At 39.4% G+C, this 21,843-nt stretch overlaps 1 protein-coding gene across 4 annotated transcripts in view; it reads right to left on the reverse strand.

The window, feature by feature from the left end:
• RNGTT (RNA guanylyltransferase and 5'-phosphatase) overlaps window positions 1-21,843 on the reverse strand; it is a 443,949-nt gene that overhangs the window by 317,053 nt on the left and 105,053 nt on the right. For all 4 annotated transcript variants that reach the window (XM_038396507.2, XM_043510641.1, XM_038396508.2 and 1 more), the window contains exon 9: window positions 4,346-4,481. In XM_038396507.2, the coding sequence (XP_038252435.1) occupies window positions 4,346-4,481 (136 nt within the window). The remainder of the gene's footprint in view (window positions 1-4,345; window positions 4,482-21,843) is intronic.

Here is a 21,843-nt window from a genome sequence, read left to right on the forward strand (position 1 = left end):
AACCTTTCATGGTGACAAGCAGGTAGGCTAATTCCAGCAGTTAACAAGAATATCAGAGGAACAGTGGGGGGTGGGGTGGGAGGGAGAAATACCATGGGGAAATAGTTTTACTTTGTGTAATGACTCATCCATTCCCAGTCTCTATTCAAGCCTAAGTTAATTGTATGCAGTTTGCAAATTAATTCCAATTCAGCAGTCTCTCGTTGGAGTCTGTTTTTGAAGCTTTTTTGTTGAAGGATAGCCACTCTTAGGTCTGTGATCGAGTGACCAGAGAGATTGAAGTGTTCTCCAACTGGTTTTTGAATGTTATAATTCTTGACGTCTGATTTGTGTCCATTCATTCTTTTCCGTAGAGACTGTCAACTTCATGAAAAAACTCGCACAGATACAGACAGACATCATCTTCCTCTCCAAATGCAAACAGATGGACATCATACCGAAAGGACTGAAGGTAAAAAATCCATTACAATCTACATACCACACAGACTATGCTGACAGCTTGTGCCACACACTCTCAAGGAAACTGCGGAACCACCTGATCAACATCCTCTACAGCAAACAGGGAAAGATTAAGAATGAGCTCTCAAAACTGGATACTCTCATAAAGAACCAACCTTCCACACAAACTTCCTCGTGGCTGGACTTTACAAAAACTAGACAAGCCATTTACAAAACACACTTTGATTCTCTACAAAAGAAAAAGGACACTAAGCTATCTAAACTACTATATGCCACAAGGGGCCACAATAATGGTTCCCGTAACCCACCCAGCAATATTGTTAATCTATCCAACTATACTCTTAGCCCAGCGGAAGAATCTGTCCTATCTCGGCGCCTCTCCTTTTGCCCCTCCACCCCCACGAACATGATACAGTTCTGTGGTGACCTAGAATCCTATTTTCGACGTCTCAGACTCAAGGAATATTTCCAACACACCTCTGACCAACATATTAACCCACAGAGACCTTCCTGCCAACACTACAAAAAGAAGGATTCTAGGTGGACTCCTCCTGAAGGTCGAAACAGCAGCCTGGATTTCTACATAGACTGCTTCCGCCGACGTGCACGAGCTGAAATTGTGGAAAAGCAGCATCGCTTACCCCATAACCTCAGCCATGCAGAACACAGTGCCATCCTCAGCCTCAGAAACAACTCTGACATCATAATCAAAAAGGCTGACAAAGGAGGTGCTGTCGTCATCATGAATAGGTCAGAGTATGAACAAGAGGCTACTAGGCAGCTCTCCAACACCACTTTCTACAAGCCATTACCCTCTGATCCCACTGAGAGTTACCAAAAGAAACTACAGCATTTGCTCAAGAAACTCCCTGAAAAAGCACAAGAACAAATCCGCACAGACACACGCCTGGAGCCAGGACCTGGGGTATTCTATCTGCTACCCAAGATCCATAAACCTGGAAATCCTGGACGCCCCATCATCTCAGGCATTGGCACCCTGACAGCAGGATTGTCTGGCTATGTAGACTCCCTCCTCAGGCCCTTCGTTACCAGCACTCCCAGCTATCTTCGAGACACCACCGATTTCCTGAGGAAACTACAGTCCATTGGTGATCTTCCTAAAAACACCATCCTAGCCACTATGGATGTAGAAGCCCTCTACACCAACATTCCACACAAAGATGGACTACAAGCCGTCAGGAACAGTATCCCCGATACTGTCACGGCTAACCTGGTGGCAGAACTTTGTGACTTTGTCCTGACCCATAACTATTTCACATTTGGTGACAATGTATACCTTCAAATCAGCGGCACTGCGATGGGTACCCGCATGGCCCCACAGTATGCCAACATTTTTATGGCTGACTTAGAACAACGCTTCCTCAGCTCTCGTTCCCTAATGCCCCTACTCTACTTGCGCTACATTGATGACATCTTCATCATCTGGACCCATGGAAAAGAAGCTCTTGAGGAATTCCACCATGATTTCAACAATTTCCATCCCACCATCAACCTCAGCCTGGACCAGTCCACACAAGAGATCCACTTCCTGGACACTACGGTGCTAATAAGCGATGGTCACATAAACACCACCCTATATCGGAAACCTACTGACCGCTATTCCTACCTACATGCCTCTAGCTTTCATCCAGATCATACCACTCGATCCATTGTCTACAGCCAAGCGCTACGATATAACCGCATTTGCTCCAACCCCTCAGACAGAGACAAACACCTACAAGATCTCTATCATGCATTCCTACAACTACAGTACCCACCTGCTGAAGTGAAGAAACAGATTGACAGAGCCAGAAGAGTACCCAGAAGTCACCTACTACAGGACAGGCCCAACAAAGAAAACAACAGAACGCCACTAGCCATCACCTTCAGCCCCCAACTAAAACCCCTCCAACGCATCATCAAGGATCTACAACCTATCCTGAAGGACGAGCCATCGCTCTCTCAGATCTTGGGAGACAGACCAGTCCTTGCTTACAGACAGCCCCCCAATCTGAAGCAAATACTCACCAGCAACCACACACCACACAACAGAACCACTAACCCAGGAACCTATCCTTGCAACAAAGCCCGTTGCCAACTCTGTCCACATATCTATTCAGGGGATACCATCATAGGGCCTAATCACATCAGCCACACTATCAGAGGCTCGTTCACCTGCGCATCTACCAATGTGATATATGCCATCATGTGCCAGCAATGCCCCTCTGCCATGTACATTGGCCAAACTGGACAGTCTCTACGGAAAAGAATGAATGGACACAAATCAGACGTCAAGAATTATAACATTCAAAAACCAGTTGGAGAACACTTCAATCTCTCTGGTCACTCGATCACAGACCTAAGAGTGGCTATACTTCAACAAAAAAGCTTCAAAAACAGACTCCAACGAGAGACTGCTGAATTGGAATTAATTTGCAAACTGCATACAATTAACTTAGGCTTGAATAGAGACTGGGAATGGATGAGTCATTACACAAAGTAAAACTATTTCCCCATGGTATTTCTCCCTCCCACCCCACCCCCCACTGTTCCTCTGATATTCTTGTTAACTGCTGGAATTAGCCTACCTGCTTGTCACCATGAAAGGTTTTCCTCCTTCCCCCCCCTGCTGTTGGTGATGGCTTATCTTAAGTGATCACTCTCCTTACAGTGTGTATGATAAACCCATTGTTTCATGTTCTCTGTGTGTGTGTATATAAATCTCTCCTCTGTTTTTTCCACCAAATGCATCCGATGAAGTGAGCTGTAGCTCACGAAAGCTTATGCTCTAATAAATTTGTTAGTCTCTAAGGTGCCACAAGTACTCCTTTTCATTAAGGAAAAGGAAGAGAATGATTCCTAAATGTGGCAAGCCCAAGGGATGGTACATACAGACCACAACAGGAGGGATCACAAGCACCAGGAGGCAGAGGAAATGGGAATGGCAGCGGCAGCAGTAGCAGGGTCTTCTTTTCAAGAAAAATCCAGGGGGCAAAAGACAGGACCCCCTACCTTTGGTCACCTTGATAGCTGTAAGAGCAGACCCATGAGGGAGGCTTCTCTTACGTAGTCATCATCCAGGTGACAGTCAATGATGTCACTATCATTCCCTTCCCCTTGGGCAGATTCCAACCCTCCCAACACCTGCTAGCCAATGCCGCCATTTTCTCCCCAAAAAGAGAAATGAAGAGAAGTTGCTCTCTCCTCGCCTCTCCCCTCTTAACAACTCTGGCAAGTAATATTCAGTTTAAAAGGCTGGACTGAATTACAAAACAATTACAGGTACTTTATAAACTTAATTTCCAGATAATCTGTCAGTTTAAAAACTTCAACAAGTGCTGAAAATTTACATGAACTTAAATTGGCCTGATAGTTTGGCAATATTTTAGTCAAAGATAAATAGATAAACTTTAACATAGAGGGTGAAAACAGCACATAAACCACAAGACAATAATTAAAATCAGCTGAAAAATGAAGGTGGAAGAAGAAACAAAGGGCTCCTTTCAACATGAGTTCATTTAAAGGTTAGCAAGTGAGACCTGAAAAAGATGTAGAAGATAATTCAATTCACTTGCAATGTTTCCAACATCGAAGAAAACAAGTGTAAAGATTCATGTCATGTTTTATTCCTTTTTTGCTTTCCTCCTCCTCTTTTTCAGAGGCTGCCATTCAACACCTTGATTTCAGCCCCTGCTGAGCAATCAGCATTGCTACCCTATGGATGGACTGGTAAGAATGATGTATGGAAAATGTGATCATCACTCTCTACTAGATATTGAATACATTACTCTTGTGATTCTAACATTCACTATCCCCCAGGACTGCAAATCTGGCTTACTTGCTGAACACAAAAGAATAGCATTGTAATAAACATTATGCACCTTACCCCATCCAACAGAGTATTTGTTAAATGTGTGCGAAGATCTTTACGAAATGGAAACTCCAGGTTAGATACATGAAACACTGAGTTATCTCTGTCAATCATATAAACTTCATTCTTGCCATCAATCATCATCATATACCTGCAACGAAAACATTAAAGATGACATTATACTTTGAACCATCTCCTCTAAATTTATAATATTTTAATTGCAACTGCCTTATTAGTTTAATCAAATGTACTCAAGAGAATGAAGCTATAAAAATGCATTAAAATGGGAAGTTTTATAGGTAATCATATAATGATCATTACTTTAGAAAAGTGCCTTTTTAATCTCAAATAACTACAGACAGAGATATTTCAATACTTAACATTTAGCTTATATAGGTTAAAGTCATAAATAAGCAATTTTTACCTATAAAGAGGACTGACTGTTGAATAGATATTTCAACACAACAGAGGTCTGAGGCCTATAAGTATGAAACTTTGTGACTCAAACAGAAACCAGAAAAAAATGGTTATCTTACCAGATGGCTTTAAAAACTCTGGACCAGATCCCCAGCCAGTGTAAACTGGCATAGCTCCATTGACATTAAGAGAACTATGCTATATACAACAGCTACGGTTCTGGTCCATTATTTATTATTTGCATTGCAGTAACACACAAAGTCCCAGTCAGTATTGGGGCCCCGTTATGGCAAGCACTGTAACAAAAGCAGTCAGAGACAGTACCCACCCTGAAGTACTTAAACCTGCGGGGTGAGGGAGGGAGGTGCTTAGTATCTCGAGAAATTAGTTTTGTGATTGCAGCTCAATTGTAAGGGCTTAAATCCTCTACCGTTAATGTATTAGTTCTGATAGACTACCCTAGAGCACTAAATATTGTATTCTATGGTACAAATGGCAGATTCCTCAACTTAGAGGGACATGTACAAATCTTCTTTTAGCAACTGTTCCTTCAGTCTATATTCCAGTTACTTTCACAGCAAGTTATATGGAAAAACCTTATCAGTATAAAACCTTTTGCGATTTCAACCATCCATGTCAAATTAATGTTTAAAATGAAAGTTTTAAAGAGATTCAAAATGAGCTTTCATATTTGGAAAATTTTCAACTCTATTGAACTTAGACATGCCTTCATAAAACCTCAATATTTTTCATAATTCAAGATTCCTGGTTCTCAAGCGACAAGTCATCTTCCAGTAGCCTTTCCTAAAAGTCACTAGCCCTAGTAAACAGCTGCAAGCCACACCCAGAGGATCTCTGCTGTCAGAAGGACAAAGCAAGTAATAAACATCCCCAAAGAACCCTTTTCCCAGACAGTTTAAGATGATACAGAAGCAGTCTCTTCCAAAGATTCTGCCCTAAAGTCTTGCAGGGGAAACGCACAGCTTCATATGCAGTTTATGTAAATGTTTTCTTTCAATATTTTGAATACAAGAAACTATTACAGTTTAGCATAACTAGCATTCTGTGCTCAAGAGTTCACGATTTGGAGGGGCTGTTTCAGGTCTGTACTGAGTCGCACTGGCACAGAGCTGTGTGAGGAAATGCTTTAAATTGTTACCAAGAGCTATACAGAGCACTGAAACTTTTATTTCTTTATACATATGAAAGCCGCTGCACACGCCCACCTAGTGCTGTGAGCACTCATTGCATAAATTAAATTTCACAATACAGTATAAAGGACTGCTCTTCCCATACACTTCAACATACACGAATATTCACCAGCTAATAAGAAAATTAAAAAACAGACCCTCCAGTCCTCAGCCCACTCACTCACCATTACTGGAGGATAAAGATGGGATTTGCAGCATGCCAAGAAAACAAATTCTGACAACAGCAGACCAAGTTAGAGGAGCAAGTTCCAAAATAGAGAATCTCTCTCAGTGTGTGTCTGGCCAGCATCTCCCTCCTTCTCAAAACAAAAAAGCTCCAGTTTGAGCACCTCCAGCTCAACTGCAGCTTCAACAGTGTGGTACACAGAAGTAACATCTCAGGTAATCAGATTCCAAACCATTTACAGGTTTATAGGTTAACTCCACTACTGAATTCTAGAAACTTTTTGGAAGCTGATGCAGGGCCTGGAGCACTGACTAAATGGCATTCTGTGCTAGCTTCACTTTCCAAATGGGGGCTTCAAGAAGTAGCCCCATGTAAAGGGCATTACAATAATCTAATACAACAGAAGCCAAGTCCAACATGGCTGAGTGTAGAGATGAATGTCATCAGAGTACTGAATACTCCAACACCGCAGTCCATGCGTCTCCTCCTCCGCCCATTTTGTGGCCTCAATATATGTTGAACAGGACTCGTGATACTACTAGCCTCTTTAAGAGCTACTGGTATCCTTTCCCATCCTCACTCTTGATGGGGAAACACTGAAAATTTCAACCAACAATGGACTAACCCAATGGCCTTCACCAACAACTAAGTACCACAGTCCAACTCACTGATTTAGCACAAAGCCAGAAACCCCAGAAACTTAATAAGCCATACTGACTTAAATTTAATCAGAGACAATTTCATGTTTGCATCTGAGACGCTGTTGTGTTTCCATGACAGTAGACCAGTCAGAATGAATCTTGGCTGTTTTGACTGCAAAGTAAAATGAAATTTCTTCACAGTGAAAACACTTAAGGATTTACCAAGTTGTCAATCACTCAAAAGAGTTGGGTTATGGAAAACTGCACAGAAAATATAGTAGTGGTGAAGTTTTGGTGCCTCTCAGATATGGCATGTAATCTTAAACAAACAAACAAACAAACAAAAAAAAGACACAGTTCAGACTTAACCTAATAAGACTCCCCTCAGCATTTAATCTGTTAAAGATCATTTGGGCACTTTAGTGACCTATGGAAACAAATCCAGCAGACCGACTATTTAGGAGCCATTATATTCATAGTGGAAGACAAAGATTACTATAAAATTCTACCAAGTGTTCAGATAGAAGAATCCACTTATCCCACAAGAAGCTCACTAGTTCCCTCAAGCTCCAAGACTGGAACATCAAGATAGATCCATCAGGCTTGAAGTTGGGGCACACCTACCAAAGGAGACAATAGTCAATCTACCCTGTAACCTTGGTGCCTGACTCAAACACCAAATCACTTTCTTTCAGATATAGAACTAGGAATAGGAAGATTAGTGTTTTAATCAGATATTGTGATCACATTCATATAAAAGTGATTACAGGCCCTTTTTAGATATGCATTGTAGCCATTCTAGATGGATGTATTAAAGAAAACGGCTACAGCCAAGTGATTATAATGAACTGCAGGGAAACTGTGACTGCAAAACTGACTGCCTTGTTTTAAACTCACTAATAAACAGAGGTTTCCTAACTGTTGTCCATGGACTGCTCATGGTCCACAGGTAACTGGCAGGTCACATGGTGCTGGCTCTCCTTGATCCTGGCTGCAAAATTGCATTATAAGACAACTAAAAATATATTAAATACTTTCCTAAAATTACTTTTCCATGTAAGCAATTGCTGTAGTTGCCACAAGGATATTACATGATCACAAGTGGAAGGATAGGTGGTTCATCCAAACATGAATAGGAGAGGAGGTAGTCTACTTCTACTACGATTTCTATTAAGATGTAGTTCACACTAAAAAAAAGTTTGAAACTAGTAATGGCCCAGTACCATTGTTAGGATTCCTTTTGTTCTAAACATACTTTATACATTTCTTATGTCCTTAACTCTGCTTGCCATAGATTTTTCTTTGTGTCCTTTTGCTTCCCTTATTTATTTTCTACAATTCCCAGCTTCTGACTTCTATTTATTACTATCAACTTCTTCCTTCCTTCAGTTAGTTTTTATTTTATTTTTTAAAGTTTCCTTCACTTCTCCTCAAAGCTGACTGTTTTTTAACCAGTGAGATTCTTCCCCCTAAATTGTGGGACTGTATTTTTGGGCATATATAGTAAAGTATTCTTAAAACAATTCTATATCATTCACATTTTTCTGTTCTTCCACCCAGCTGATTTGACTCAATTGTTTTCAGCTTTGTTGAAGCCGGCTCTTTTTAAGCACAAACTGTATGTATTATTGGGTTGGATTTTATTCTGCTAGCACATAACACGTGATCAAGTCACAATCATTTGCATCTAAGCTGATATTAATATTTAGTTCTTCAATAATTCCTTTGTTCTCATACTCTATTTAGCATTATTTTCCCAGTTTCAAAAGCAAGAACTCCTTAAACTGTCACCTATCTAAGCAATAGCTGTCATAAAGAAAAAAGTATAAAACAAGTATTTTAAATACAATATAAATGTTAATCATTCTGAAAAAACAATTGAAACAATTACCTGACAGAAAACATTGTTAAATATAATTCAAACAGATAAGTTTATTTACCTGAATATTTTAATTAATTCAACAGAGATTGATACTATGCATTTTTTGGCAAGTATAAGTTAGTTGCAACAAAACACCACTACAATGCTAACTGTAGTAAAAGATCTAAGTGGAGATAAATCCTAGTGGAAAAGTTCATTTTTTCCAAGTAATTTATTCAAACTAATTTTATTTTAGACCCGAAAGACTGTGAGGCAGTAAGCAGACAACATAAAAACACCATTCTGTGGCAACGGTGGCATGCAACTGTGAAGACTCCCAGCGTAATAACTTATTAGGCTTGTGTTTAGAGATTCTTCTGTGCATACAAATATTCAGCCTTTAAACAAAGTTTTTTTTGTTTGAATTCCAGTCACTCCAGAGCTTTTAGTCCCTCCTTTGTTAGAACATGCTTTTGAAAAATAATGAGCTATTTTATGTGGGGAAAAAAATACATTTCCACATTATTTTGTAAGTATTGAAAGCTGAAAAATAAGGCTCTCTTAGTTAAATGGGCTGACTAAGAAATACTAAGAAATTATTTGCCATTGTTCCCCTCTATGAAAATAAATATTTCTATTTATATATAAATAAAATATTATACATAAACAGGGGTGGACATAAAGATACAGACTGTCACAGACATATAAACACATTAAGCAGAACATATGTTTGATTTCCCCCATGCTCTGTAGTCTATCATTTTATATACCAACCAATTTAATATAACTTTTTACAAGTGTTGTACTAATTCTCTTATGGGAAAGATGGCAAAAAAATCCTTTTTGATGAAAATACATTATTAATAAATTTTTGATTACATGATCTCTCTCTCTCTCTCAATATACAAGATATAGATATATATATAGTGTGTGTGCGCGCGCGCACACACACACACACACACACACACAGACACACACACACACACAATATAGAGAGAGAGAGACAATGAAATCAAATGGATCATCAGCTGGTTAGATGGCCATTGTTTGGCAGGAAAAAGGGTGAGAGAGAGAAATTTACATATTGGCAAACAAACAGCTGGAAATTCCCATCCCCACAGACTTCCTATATCCTGAACCCCAGCTAGAGATGATTCTAGACAACGATGGAGGTCTATACAATTATGACTGGTATAGAGAAGAAGTCTTATTTATCCCCTTCACACAACACAAGAACCAGACGTCAGAAATGAAATTAATAGGCAGCAGACTTAAAACAAACACAAGGAAGTACTTCACTCAATGCATAGTCACCTGTGGAACTCATTACCATGGGACGTTGTGAAGGAGAAAAATCTAACTGGGTTAAAAAAAATTAGATAAGTTCATGGAAAACAGTTCCATCAATAGCTATTAGCCAAGATGGCCAGGGACACAAAGCAATGCTCTGGGTGTCCCTAAACCTTCACTTGCCAAAAGCTGAGACTGGATAACAAAAGGATGGATCACTTGGAGTTGCCTGTTATGTTCACTCCCTCTTCCTCTGGCACTGACCATTGTCAGAAGACACAATACTTGGCTAGATGGACCATTGGTGACCCTGTACATCTGGCCATTCTTATGATCTTTGTGCAAACGTCACATTCACATCAGTAAATTCTGTTGTAGATTAAAGATAGTATATGTAATCCACAATTTATACTCCAACGCACTGACCATAATTAAAAATGGAATCCAGCCATTTCCATCAAATGAGTTTAATACATCCTGCTAAAGAGTTATTGGCCATTCTTACATAGAACAGTGACTGGCATCATTTTGCAAACAAAAAGCACTGTTACAAATAAATTAAGGTTCAGAGTATTTCAGCAAAGTTCAGGTAGTACACAAAAACTATATTGCACGCTCTTTACAAAAGTATGACTTTTTTAAAAAAGGTTGAAATGTCTGGAAATTAATAATCAAGTGATCTAGCCAATTCTCCATTGCCATATAAACCATCCTTAATCATCATCACCCAACCCAACCTGCAATGCCTGCCCAAACTTAACCTTTTGCCCCTTACTCTTGTTCTGTAATGATATATGCTCTTGGCTGTATACTGTTGATTTCATATATTTACTAAATTTGTAGAGATTATTTTAAAAGGCATACAGTCCTAGCAAGCATCAAGCTATTTCAAGAATTCTATAAATTCTTTCTTTCATAGTGGAATGTGATGAAGCAGTAGGGTATCTACATATGGATGATGTGTCTGCTAATATCACCTTGATCGATCAGTCCATCAGCCCTCATAGAGAGGGTGCCAATCACAACATGTCATTTGTGTTGTTCTAGCTGGTCCATCAGCTCAACAGGCTGTCAAAGGCACCAGACACCCAATCAGCATAGTGCATTGCAGCCCAGAACCCCTGAGCGATTCACCAGACTCAGCCTCCCAAGTAGTTGTGATTACAGGCATGCACCACTGCACCCAGCGTCTGCTAATATGAAATGTATTAATTATATAGTATTGTACATTTATATAAACCAAAAGTTACATTGCAATGAGAGGTCCTGGAGAGCATAGCCTTTCTCCAATAGCTATTATGAAGCCTACCAGAGCTCTCCTCCCACCGACCTTAAGTCCATAGGAGAAGTGGGTATGGGGAAAGAGTGAAAGGGAAATGGAGGGAAACAGAAAGGCTTTTATTCACATTGAAAGTTTTCAGTGATTAGAGCCAGACAGGAAAAAAGATCTTATCAGACAACAGCATCACTAAAGAATGGGCAGATTTTCAAAACTACTCATCACCCACCAGTTCCCACTAACAACAGGTTTATATAGCGAGACACTTGCTTCAAGATTAGCTATGAAGTGGCTACTGCCATTCGAACACAGAAATGACACTATTACAGAACTAAACCATTATATCCTTTGAATGCCATCCTGGGAATCTCTTCCTATTTTTCCAGCGTCACTGAGTTTGATAAACTGCTGGCAGCAATGTTAGTTGGGAGAACAATTACACACAGATGGAGACAGACAGAGGCATGCTGGCTCCTGGTCAGGTCCTCCTTATAAGGATAGCCTGCTTTTTCTATTCTATTCTATATGGCAGGGATGGGCAACTGGCAGCCTGGGGACTGCATACGCCCTGCCAGACATCTTTATTTGGACTACCAACCATAGGAGAAAAGGAGGCAGCTCTGCCAGCATCTGGAGTGAGGTCAGGGGCAAGAGGCTCTGCCAATGTGGAGTAGAGGATGGCAAAAGGGGGTGAGAGGTCACTCTTCCCAATGCCCAAAGGAGGAGAGGCTGCTCCCTGGCACGTGCTCGAGTAAGGGAAGGAAACACCAGTTCCTGGTTGCAGAAGGCTCGCTCCAGGACAGCGCTGGCAGACAGCACCCAGGGGTTGCCAAACAGGGGTAGTGTGTCCCTGGCTGCAAGGACCAGGGTAGGGGTGGTGTCAGGGAACATGGGCTCAACTGCCTTCCAGGAGATTGAGAAGCTGAACATGAGCAGGGAGGTATATGTGACTATGTGCAATGGTGGTGTTGGTGCAGGACTTGCTGCTCTGGCAAATGTTCTCACAGCAGCAGCTGGGCGAGCTTTGCCAGACCGTAAGCGCCGCTTCTTTCTCTATCACAAAAGCCCACCAAAGGGTTTTAGTGGATTTTCTGGCCCTCTACCACCTTACAATTGCCCATCCCTAGCTATAGATTCTTCTACTGCACTTATCACCAGCATATATGAGCATTTTTCAGTACTGCTTAAAGCAATGTGACTGAAATCTGTCACACATTTGTTGTCTCATTCCAGGGGTACAAGTGTGTGCACAATAGTATTTTGTTTTGCTTTTATATTGTATTTAATTTATGTATTTATTATATAAAATACACACAAAACACACATTATAGGTTCATATTAGAGAAGGCAAGGTCAAAGAAATGTGTGTTGCACTTAAAATGGACAGTGGTGAGGTTTGTGATAGTCTTTAGTTCTTGGGGAAGTTCATTTCAGTCTTGGAATACAATTCCATCTCTCTCACAGATGAGCTACACTCTTAATGTAGGTTTCAGAGTAGCAGCTGTGTTATTCTGTATTCGCAAAAAAGAAAAGGAGTACTTGTGGCACCTTAGAGACTAACAAATTTATTTGAGCATAAGCTTTCATGCATCTGATGAAGTGAGCTGTAGCTCACGAAAGCTTATGCTCAAATAAATTTGTTAGTCTCTAAGGTGCCACAAGTACTCCTTTTCTTTTTTACTCTTAATGTACAATTCCTTTGTGCCAAAGGAACAAAGTCATCAAGCACAGTCTTCACCCCAGAAGCCTTGGGGATCTTTAAGATATCCAGGGCCAAGGCCATGGAGACTCTTGAAGATAAGACCTTGAACTTTATTTGAATTCTAAGAAAAGCCAGTGTGGAGAGTGAAGGACAGGCATGATGTGCTTATGGTAGACTGTGTTGCTGAGGAGAGGCACTGAAGTGTTTTGTACTATCTTGAGCTTCCAAAATACTAACGGTTTTGTGCCCAGTTATATCACATTGCTATCATCCAACCGACAGGAGACAGAGGTATGCATGGCCGAAGCCAGGTCATCATCTGCCAAGACAGGATGAAATCTCCTAGCGAACCAGAGAGGATAGAAAACATTACTGGCAGATGCTGCTTTGTGACCACTTAGCATCAGTGAAGAATCCAGGAGCAGTTCTAAGCTATGGACTGAATTAGCCAATTGTGGATATGTGGCTTCAACAAAAGATGATTGCCTCGTGACTGCACTCTTCAGAATGCTTTCTTCTACTCACCAGCAGCATCCTCTGTCTTGCTTAGATTCAGCATCAGCCAGCTGCTGTTCTGCATCCATGAACTGATCTCCTCCAAGCACTGTGCCATCTTAGTAGTAGTGGTTTGGTCATATGTTGTGAATAGGCAGAGCTGTGTCTCATCTGCATATTGCTGGCACTTGAGTTTATGTTGTCTGAACAGTTTGTCTAGTGGTTGTATGTAAATGCTGAAAAGGTCCAGAAAGAAAACTGAATCTTGGGGTACTCCATAATTGAGGAGTCTAGTGGTGGAGCTGCAGTTTCCCATCACTATTTGTTGAATATGTCCCTCCATGTTGGGGTGCTGAGAGCCATTGAACCAAATTGTAAACCCTCTATATGATGGAAACAATTTCAAGCCAGGGGGTGTAGCAGCACCACCTGCACCTATGCCTCCCGGAAGGACTCAAATCACTTTAGCCCATTACCCTGAATTAGCGTACTGTAGAGATGAAAACAAATACATTTGAGAAAAAACTGGAAGCATTTCCAAATTGCAGGAAAGGAACAGTAAAACAAGGAATAAAGATTAAGGATAACGTTTTCAAAAGTGATTTAGGCATTTAGTGGGCTCAAGTATCAAAGTCACTTTTGAAAAAAGTGATTCAGGAACTTTTGAAAATTTTACCCAAAAACATTACATTTGTATATGCAAACATATTGTGCTATTTCAGTTCCTTGACCAATAACTCTTGAAAATACTTTAAAGTGGATAAAATGAATAATACTGAAATGAAGTTGAGATGGAAATAAGTTACCTGAAGGAATAAGCTGTGTGCCTATCCTAGAAACATCTTTTTTTAAACTATGTATTTTTATTATTTCGTATTTATTTCCTAAGCAATACATTACTTCTACAGAAGCACTAAATATTGATGCAGGCAGTTTGCTGTCTCATATATATATATATATATATATTATATATATATATATATATATATATATATATATATATATATGATGCATACAAGTAGACCCATCTGTATTGCTACACTGTAGAGCAGCATGCTTTATCATTAGCCTAACTGCATATTATTAATTTCTATATTGTGTCTTACTTCACTCTTGTTGTTCTACTGTCTATTATGATTCCTCCTGCAATATTTTTGAATACTTAAGATTATAAAATGTAAAAATATTGCAAAGGACCAATTCTGGTTTCGTCTTCTCTGGGAAGATTTTACAACATTGGCCTGTTAAACTACTTTTCATTTATAATCTTTCGGCTTCCTAGTCTGTAAATCAGCTATAACAAAGTTCACATAGTGTTCTGTTTATGCAATAAGGTTTCCTTAATAGACTAGAATGGGTTTGGTGGGAAACATGGCTGCATGCATGAACTGGTAAAAACAGAAAGACTGAAACTTAACAGGAACCTTAAACAAGTCCTGACAGCGATAATGTTTTTATAAATATGCTGTGTACTGTGTGTGGATGATGCCTGTATTTGTATAATGCCGTATCTTATGAATAATTTTGGCTTAGGCTACATACAGGAACTGATAAGAGAAGCAGGGTAATTCTGTCCCAGAACAATTGTAGATAAAGTATCCAATAATATACACAAAGGTTTCAGTTTATCTTTCCATTGAAGAACTAAAGCAGATGATGGTGAGTGGGGGGTAAAAATTGAGGGAATATCTAAACCCTCCAAGAAAAAAAATGAAGATGGCCTCAGTGCAACAAAGAGCTGATGGCTCCCCAAAAGGTTTTCTACAAATAAAAGTAATTAGAAATGCTCAGCTAATTCATCAGTCTGAGTAACTAGACATCAATTCTTCAGAAGTGAAAATTTGCAGATATGAGCCAGTCTTTAACCAAATCAGTTACAAAGCTAGTTCTAACATTATGTTTCATTAAGAAAAAATGAAATATTATTTGCTACACACATTATTTCCCTATTTGTCACTTTTATTTATTATATATCCTCCAAATAGAAAACTTCCAAGAGTTTGATATTCATTATTAATTTGATTGTATGTTGACATTATTTAAAAAAAAAAAAAAAAAGAGACAATGAAGGGTTTCGGAAACAAGGTGTGACAAAGTTCCTCCTCTACCTTGGTGGATTTTGCACTTACTGGCAGATTTGCTCGCCTTGGAGATTCACAGCAGCCCTCAGCTTGGCCATTTTTGTGAACCCACAGTCCAGGACAACTCCTCTTGTGTCTGATCAGGAGTTGGGAGGTTTGGGGAGGGAAACTCGGGCCCGCCCTCTACTCCGAGTTCCAGCCCAGGCTCCTGTGGAATGCAACTGTCTAGAGTGCCTCCTCGAACAGCTGTGCGACAGCTACAACTCCCTGGGCTACTTCCCCATGGCCTCCTCCTAATATCTTCTTTATCCTCACCATAGGACCTTCCTCCTGGTGTCTGATAATGCTTGTACTCCTCAGTTCTCCACCAGTCCGCGTTCTCACTCTCAGCTCCTAGTGGCTCTTGCTCCCAGCTCCTCACATGTACCACAAACCGAAGTAAGCTCCTTTTTAAAACCAGGTGCCCTGATTAGCCTGCCTTAATTGATTCTAGCAGCTTCTTGATTGGCTTCTAATCAGCTTGTCTGCCTTGTTTCCAGAAAGTTCCTGATTGTTCTGGAACCTTCCCTGTTACCTTACCCAGGGAAAAGGGACCTAATTAACCTGGGGCTAAAATATCTGCCTTTTATCACTCTCCTATAGCCATCTGGCCAAACCCTGTCATGAAGGTCTAATGCTTCAAAAAGCTAACATTTTAAAAACTACACTTATACCATCCTCAGGATTATGTACAACCAAAAGAAGATTGCATAAAACTTTTGAAAAAAAAGATCAGTTAAAAATCTTTGTCTCCAAGAATCACCTGCAGTAACTTCAGGGTCTGAAAGCAGTAGGCTTTCATCAGCATCTGTTCATTAAATGTCAGAAGGAACTGTATCATCAATAACTCCAGCACCAATCTTACTGAATCTTTTAACCATTAAAAATAAAATGTATAGAATTTTATTTAAGACTGATGTTTAGATAGTTCAACAGCAATGCTGAAAATTTCCCTTTCATGAACAACCTGTGTGTTTCAGAGTTGGTTAGAGGTCTTCAAACTACTGCCAGACTTTGGTAAACAAAGTTTTGGTAATTTGTTTTAAACTTGTTGAAGGCTAAGGACAACTGGTAGAATTATGATAGCAGAAGTACCAATATAATGAAAAAAAAGCAACTGAGAGGGCAAGAAACTTTTAATCAGGCTGCTTACAATTATTTTTTGTTTCATGTGATTAACATGTCACACAAACACCTTCTAAACAGTTGTCAGAAAAGATCTTTGTTGAATATTCACTAATCCTGACTCTTCCATGAGCAGCTTCTAAAGTTCTGTGGTCCTAAGGAGACCTCAAGCAAAAACAAATGACAACAAATTTACTGTTCTTGCTATTTTTAAAGTTTCTCTTTGAAAATATTTTTCCAGCCTTTCCCTATACAGAACATAGAAACAAAAAAACAAAACAAAAAAAGGCACAAACTGAAGTTTTCTAAATTCTGACGGTCAGTTTTCAAAATCTTTCAGTGTTTTTCAGAAAAATTGAATTCAGGGGCATTAAAAATGAAATACATCACACCATAGCCTTCTGCTCCTCAGAACACTTGCACCTTTCGATCAGACAAACATTTTGAAAAAGTTGCCAATATCATAAACATGACAAAAAATAATATCCTATCTCTACATATCAACCATCACTTGACAGGTTCACTTTGCTATTTAATCAAAAGCAATTATGTAATCAAAACTGTTACAAAATACTTCATATTCTATTTTAAAGAGCAAGTAAGGTAAGAACCACTTGCTCTGTTTATTCTGCATGATAGTGGTCAAATCTGTTATAAAAATTATCTTACGAGTTGAGAACAGTAGCAGAGGTTTTGGCTGTTCTGAACAACTTATTTTCAACTTTAACTGATCTGTCATTCAGAATCTATGGATGCGCATATCACTCTTATATTTAAAACTGACAAGGAAGTAAACTGTTTACTGCAACTCGCTATTGTCTATTCATGACACACAAGTATGATTCCCCAAAAGGAACTGCAGTGCTATCCAGAGACATGCTCATAGAAGCCAAATGGGTAGATATGAAGACCCTATAGCAAATGAAAATTCAATGTTTAGTTTTCAAATCCACTTTTAAAAACAATGCTGCAAAATAAATTCTGATGCTAGCACACACTGCAACACAAATAACAGACTCGTATCATCATCATCATCATCCAGACCCAAGTAATTTCTTATTGAAATCCTTCTTTGACATGAACAGTCCAAGAACTATCACCTATTTTATATTACATCCTTTTGAATTTTTATCGTAATGTTAGAGGAAAACAATTATCAATTCACATAGTGGAACAGATTTTGCATGGATCTCTTATAGTTACTGCCAGATGTTTTGTTCTGTTTTTATTATGCAGTAGAACCTCAGAGTTACAAATACCAGAGTTACAAACTGACCAGTCAACCATACACCTCAATTGGAACTGGAAGAACACAATCAGGAAGCAGAGACCAAAAATACCCAAATACTGTACAGTACTGTATTAGATGTAAACTACTACAAAAATAAAGGGAAAGTTTAAAATAAGATTTGATAAGGTAAGGAAACTATTTCTGTGCTTGTTTCATATAAATTACGATGTTTAAAAACAGCATTTTTCTTCTGCCTAGTAAAATTTCAAAGCTGTATTAAGTCAATGTTCAATTGTAATCTTTTGAAAGAACCACCATAACCTTTTGTTCAAATACAAATAAGCTCCATTCCCAAGGTGTTCGTAACTCTGAGGTTCTACTGTATATTGATTTACAGAGTTCAAACTGAAACAGAGACTCTTCCCAGGCAGGACTCAACAATTTCATACATATGTTCTCTTGATGTTTTAATAAAGAAAAGAACAACCACCATTTTTATCATGGAGCACTTGTAGCGACTAACAAATTTATTTGAGCATAAGCTTTCGTGGTCCAGTTTGCAAATTAATTCCAATTCAGTAGTCTCTTGTTGGAGTCTGTTTTTGAAGTTTCTTTGTTGTAATATTGCAACTTTTAGGTCTGTAATCGAGTGACCAGGGAGATTGAAGTGTTCTCCAACTGGTTTTTGAATGTTATAATTCTTGACGTCTGATTTGTGTCCATTTATTCTTTTACGAAGACACTGTCCAGTTTGGCCAATGTACAGGACAGAGCGGCATTGCTGGCACATGATGGCATATATCACATTGGTAGATGTGCAGGTGAACGAGCCTCTGATAATGTGACTAATGTGATTAGGCCCTATGATGGTGTCCCCTGAATAAATATGTGGACAGAGTTGACAACGGGCTTTGTTACAAGGATAGGTTCCTGGGTTAGTATTTTTGTTGTGTGGTTGCTGGTGAGTATTTGCTTCAGGTTGGGGGCTATCTGTAAGCAAGGACAAGGGATAAGGAGCGAAGTAGGGGAGACACAGGATCTGGACGGAGCATGGAGCAAAAAATTAAGCAATCAATTTGCAAATACCTAAAAGACAATAAGGTGATAAGAAACAGTCAGCATAAATTTGTCAAGAACAAATGTCAAACCAACCTAATAACTTTCTTTGACAGGGTAACAAGCTTTGTGGATGGGGGGGGAAGGGGTAGATCTGGTATATCTTGACTTTAGTAAGGCTTTTGATACTGTCTCACATGACCTTCTCATAAACAAACTAGGGAAATACAACCAAGATGGAGCTACTATGAGGTAGGTGCATAAATGGGTGTAAAATCATTCCAATAGAATAGCTATCAGTTGTTCACAGTCAAGCTGGAAGGGCATATTCAGTGGGGTCCCGCAGGGATCAGTTCTGGGTCCGGTTCTGTTCAGTATCTTCATCAATGATTCAGAAAATGGCATAGAGAGTACACTTATAAAGTTTACAGACAATAGCAAGCTGGGACAGATTACAAGTGCTTTGAAGGACAGGATTAAAATTCAAAATAATTTGAACTAATTGGAGAACTGATCTGAAGTAAATAGGATGAAATTCAATAAGGACAAATGCAAAGTACTCCAATCAGTTGCACACATACAAAACTGGAAATGACTACCTATGAAGGAGTACTGTGGAAAGGCATCTGGGGGTCATAGTGGATCACAAGTTACATATAAGTCAACTATGTAATACTGCTGCAAAAAAAGCAAACCTCATTCTGGATGTATCAGCAGAAGTGTTGTAAGCAAAACACGAGAAGCAATTCTTCTGCTCTACTCCACGCTAATTAGGCCTCAACTGGAGTATTGTGTCCAGTTCTAGACACCACATTTGAGGAAAGATGCGGACAAACTGGAGAAAGTTCATAGAAGAACTATAAAAATGATCTAAGGTCTAGAAAACATGACCTGTGAGGGAAGATTGAAAAAATTGGGTTTGTTTAGTCTGGAGAAGAGAAGACTAAGAGGGTACATGATAACAGTTTTCAAGTACATAGAAGGTTGTTACAAGGAGGAGGGAGAAAAAAAAAAGGTTGATATTCTGTATTAGGGCTACACTTGCAGATATAGAGCGCTGGGAGTTAAACCACCCCTCGGAGACCACAGCAGGGAAAGCGCTGCCATGTGTTCACACTGTCAGCTGCAAACGCAGTGGTGTGGTCACATTAGCAGCTCGTGCAACGCCACAGAGAGCAGTGCATTGTGGTAGCTATCCCAATGTGCAAGTGCCTGAAGCGTGCTTTTCAAATCGGGGAGGAGGGGCGGGGGATGGAGTGTGACAGGTATATGTGGAGGAAAAGACTGTTTTGGGGGGCAGATAGTGTGTCAGCATGCTGTCTTGCAAGTTCAGACAACGGCAGAGGGAAGGGGGAAACCCCGATATCAGCCCCCGCTTCACACACACACACACACACACACACGCCTGCCCCTGCAGCAGGAGCATTCCACGATAATGGTTTGCTTTGTCCCAGAGCAGATAAGCATGCTGGCTATCAGAAAAGGAGCTTAGAAAGGGGATATCCGCATGTCTGCAGCCGAGTTCAAAACAATGAAAAGAGTGGCCACTTGACTTCAAGGGATTATGGGACGTTTCTGGAGGCCAATCACAGCGCAGTAATGCAACACCTCCTCCACACTGACACCCGGGCATTTCAGCCAGGGCAGAGCAAGCTTTATGCTTCTCGTGGAGGTGGATTACCAGAAGCGCTCCAGCTGCAGAGTCCAGGTGCTCTACATGACTTGCCAATGTGGATACCTCAGAAGTTAGGGCTTCCGGGGCTGATTTAACGTGCTCTAACTTGCAAGTGTAGCAAAGACCTTACTCTGAAACCTCTAACAGTTTTATTATACTCTAATTTTTCAGAGATTGTCTGGGTACATGCATACGGACCTCACTGTAGCCATGTAAAGACTGTAAAAACAAATAAAACCAGTACCATTTTCTCTTTGTTTGACCCCCCTTGTAAATCAGAGCATTTATCACCGATACAATGTAATCATTCATTGTCTTAACAGCCTCTCTGACAGCAACTATCAAGTTCATGGAGCCCTTATTTAATGCCTATAATTAGTCTCAAAAGACCTTTTCATTCAACAAGATTTTCTAACTAGTTTAAACAATTTTTTAAAACTTTTATTTATGGATTCTGTTTTCAATGAACTTGAATAGAATGAAAAAATGCATGCACAATAACCTTGTTAACCTAAATATAGCTACCTAAATACATGATAGAGATAAATTAAGATTTAATCTTCAGTTTACTATGAGATCACAGCTGGTCTGCTATGTAATCAATGCAATAGTCCTTTTCCACAATAGTAATTAGACAGACATATTATTTAATTTTGAACTAAAAAAACAATTCACTTACCAATTTGCCTGCCAAATGTGTCTAACCAGCCCCTAATCTCTGAATATTAAATGTGTGTTTAATAACAGAGTGGAAATACAAATCCTTAAATGCTGACAACTCAATGACACAACGTCTTTTCTACCTGTATTTTTAGAGGTTTTAGATTTATTTATTATAGAGGCAACTACTGCAACCACTATAGTTAAAGCGGAAGCACTCATGTAGCCTTAACCTCTTGTTTCAGTTATTTGTAATTAAGAAATTTTTACCTTTCACCTTAACCTGAAGGTGATTTTTTTTAAGCATTTGGATAATGGCTCGGCTATTGGAGTACGAGAATAGTGAATACTCATTTTTCTCCATTATTAAAAATATGACATGACTTTGTTAAATCGGGAGTTGAAACAATCAGAGGTAGAAAGTTGCAATTTAACATGGAAAGAGCCCTCTTTGAGAAGAAAGACCATTGAGAATTGGTTTTGATTTTACTCCACTAGGAACTTTTGAAAAAAACACTTCACATGTATAGTACAACTCATGCCTTTTTAGCAAGATTTAGAGCAAAGTGTGTGGCTCCCTTAGC

Source organism: Dermochelys coriacea, chromosome 3 (assembly GCF_009764565.3).
Source record: "Dermochelys coriacea isolate rDerCor1 chromosome 3, rDerCor1.pri.v4, whole genome shotgun sequence".
Classification (NCBI taxonomy): Eukaryota; Metazoa; Chordata; order Testudines; family Dermochelyidae; genus Dermochelys; species Dermochelys coriacea.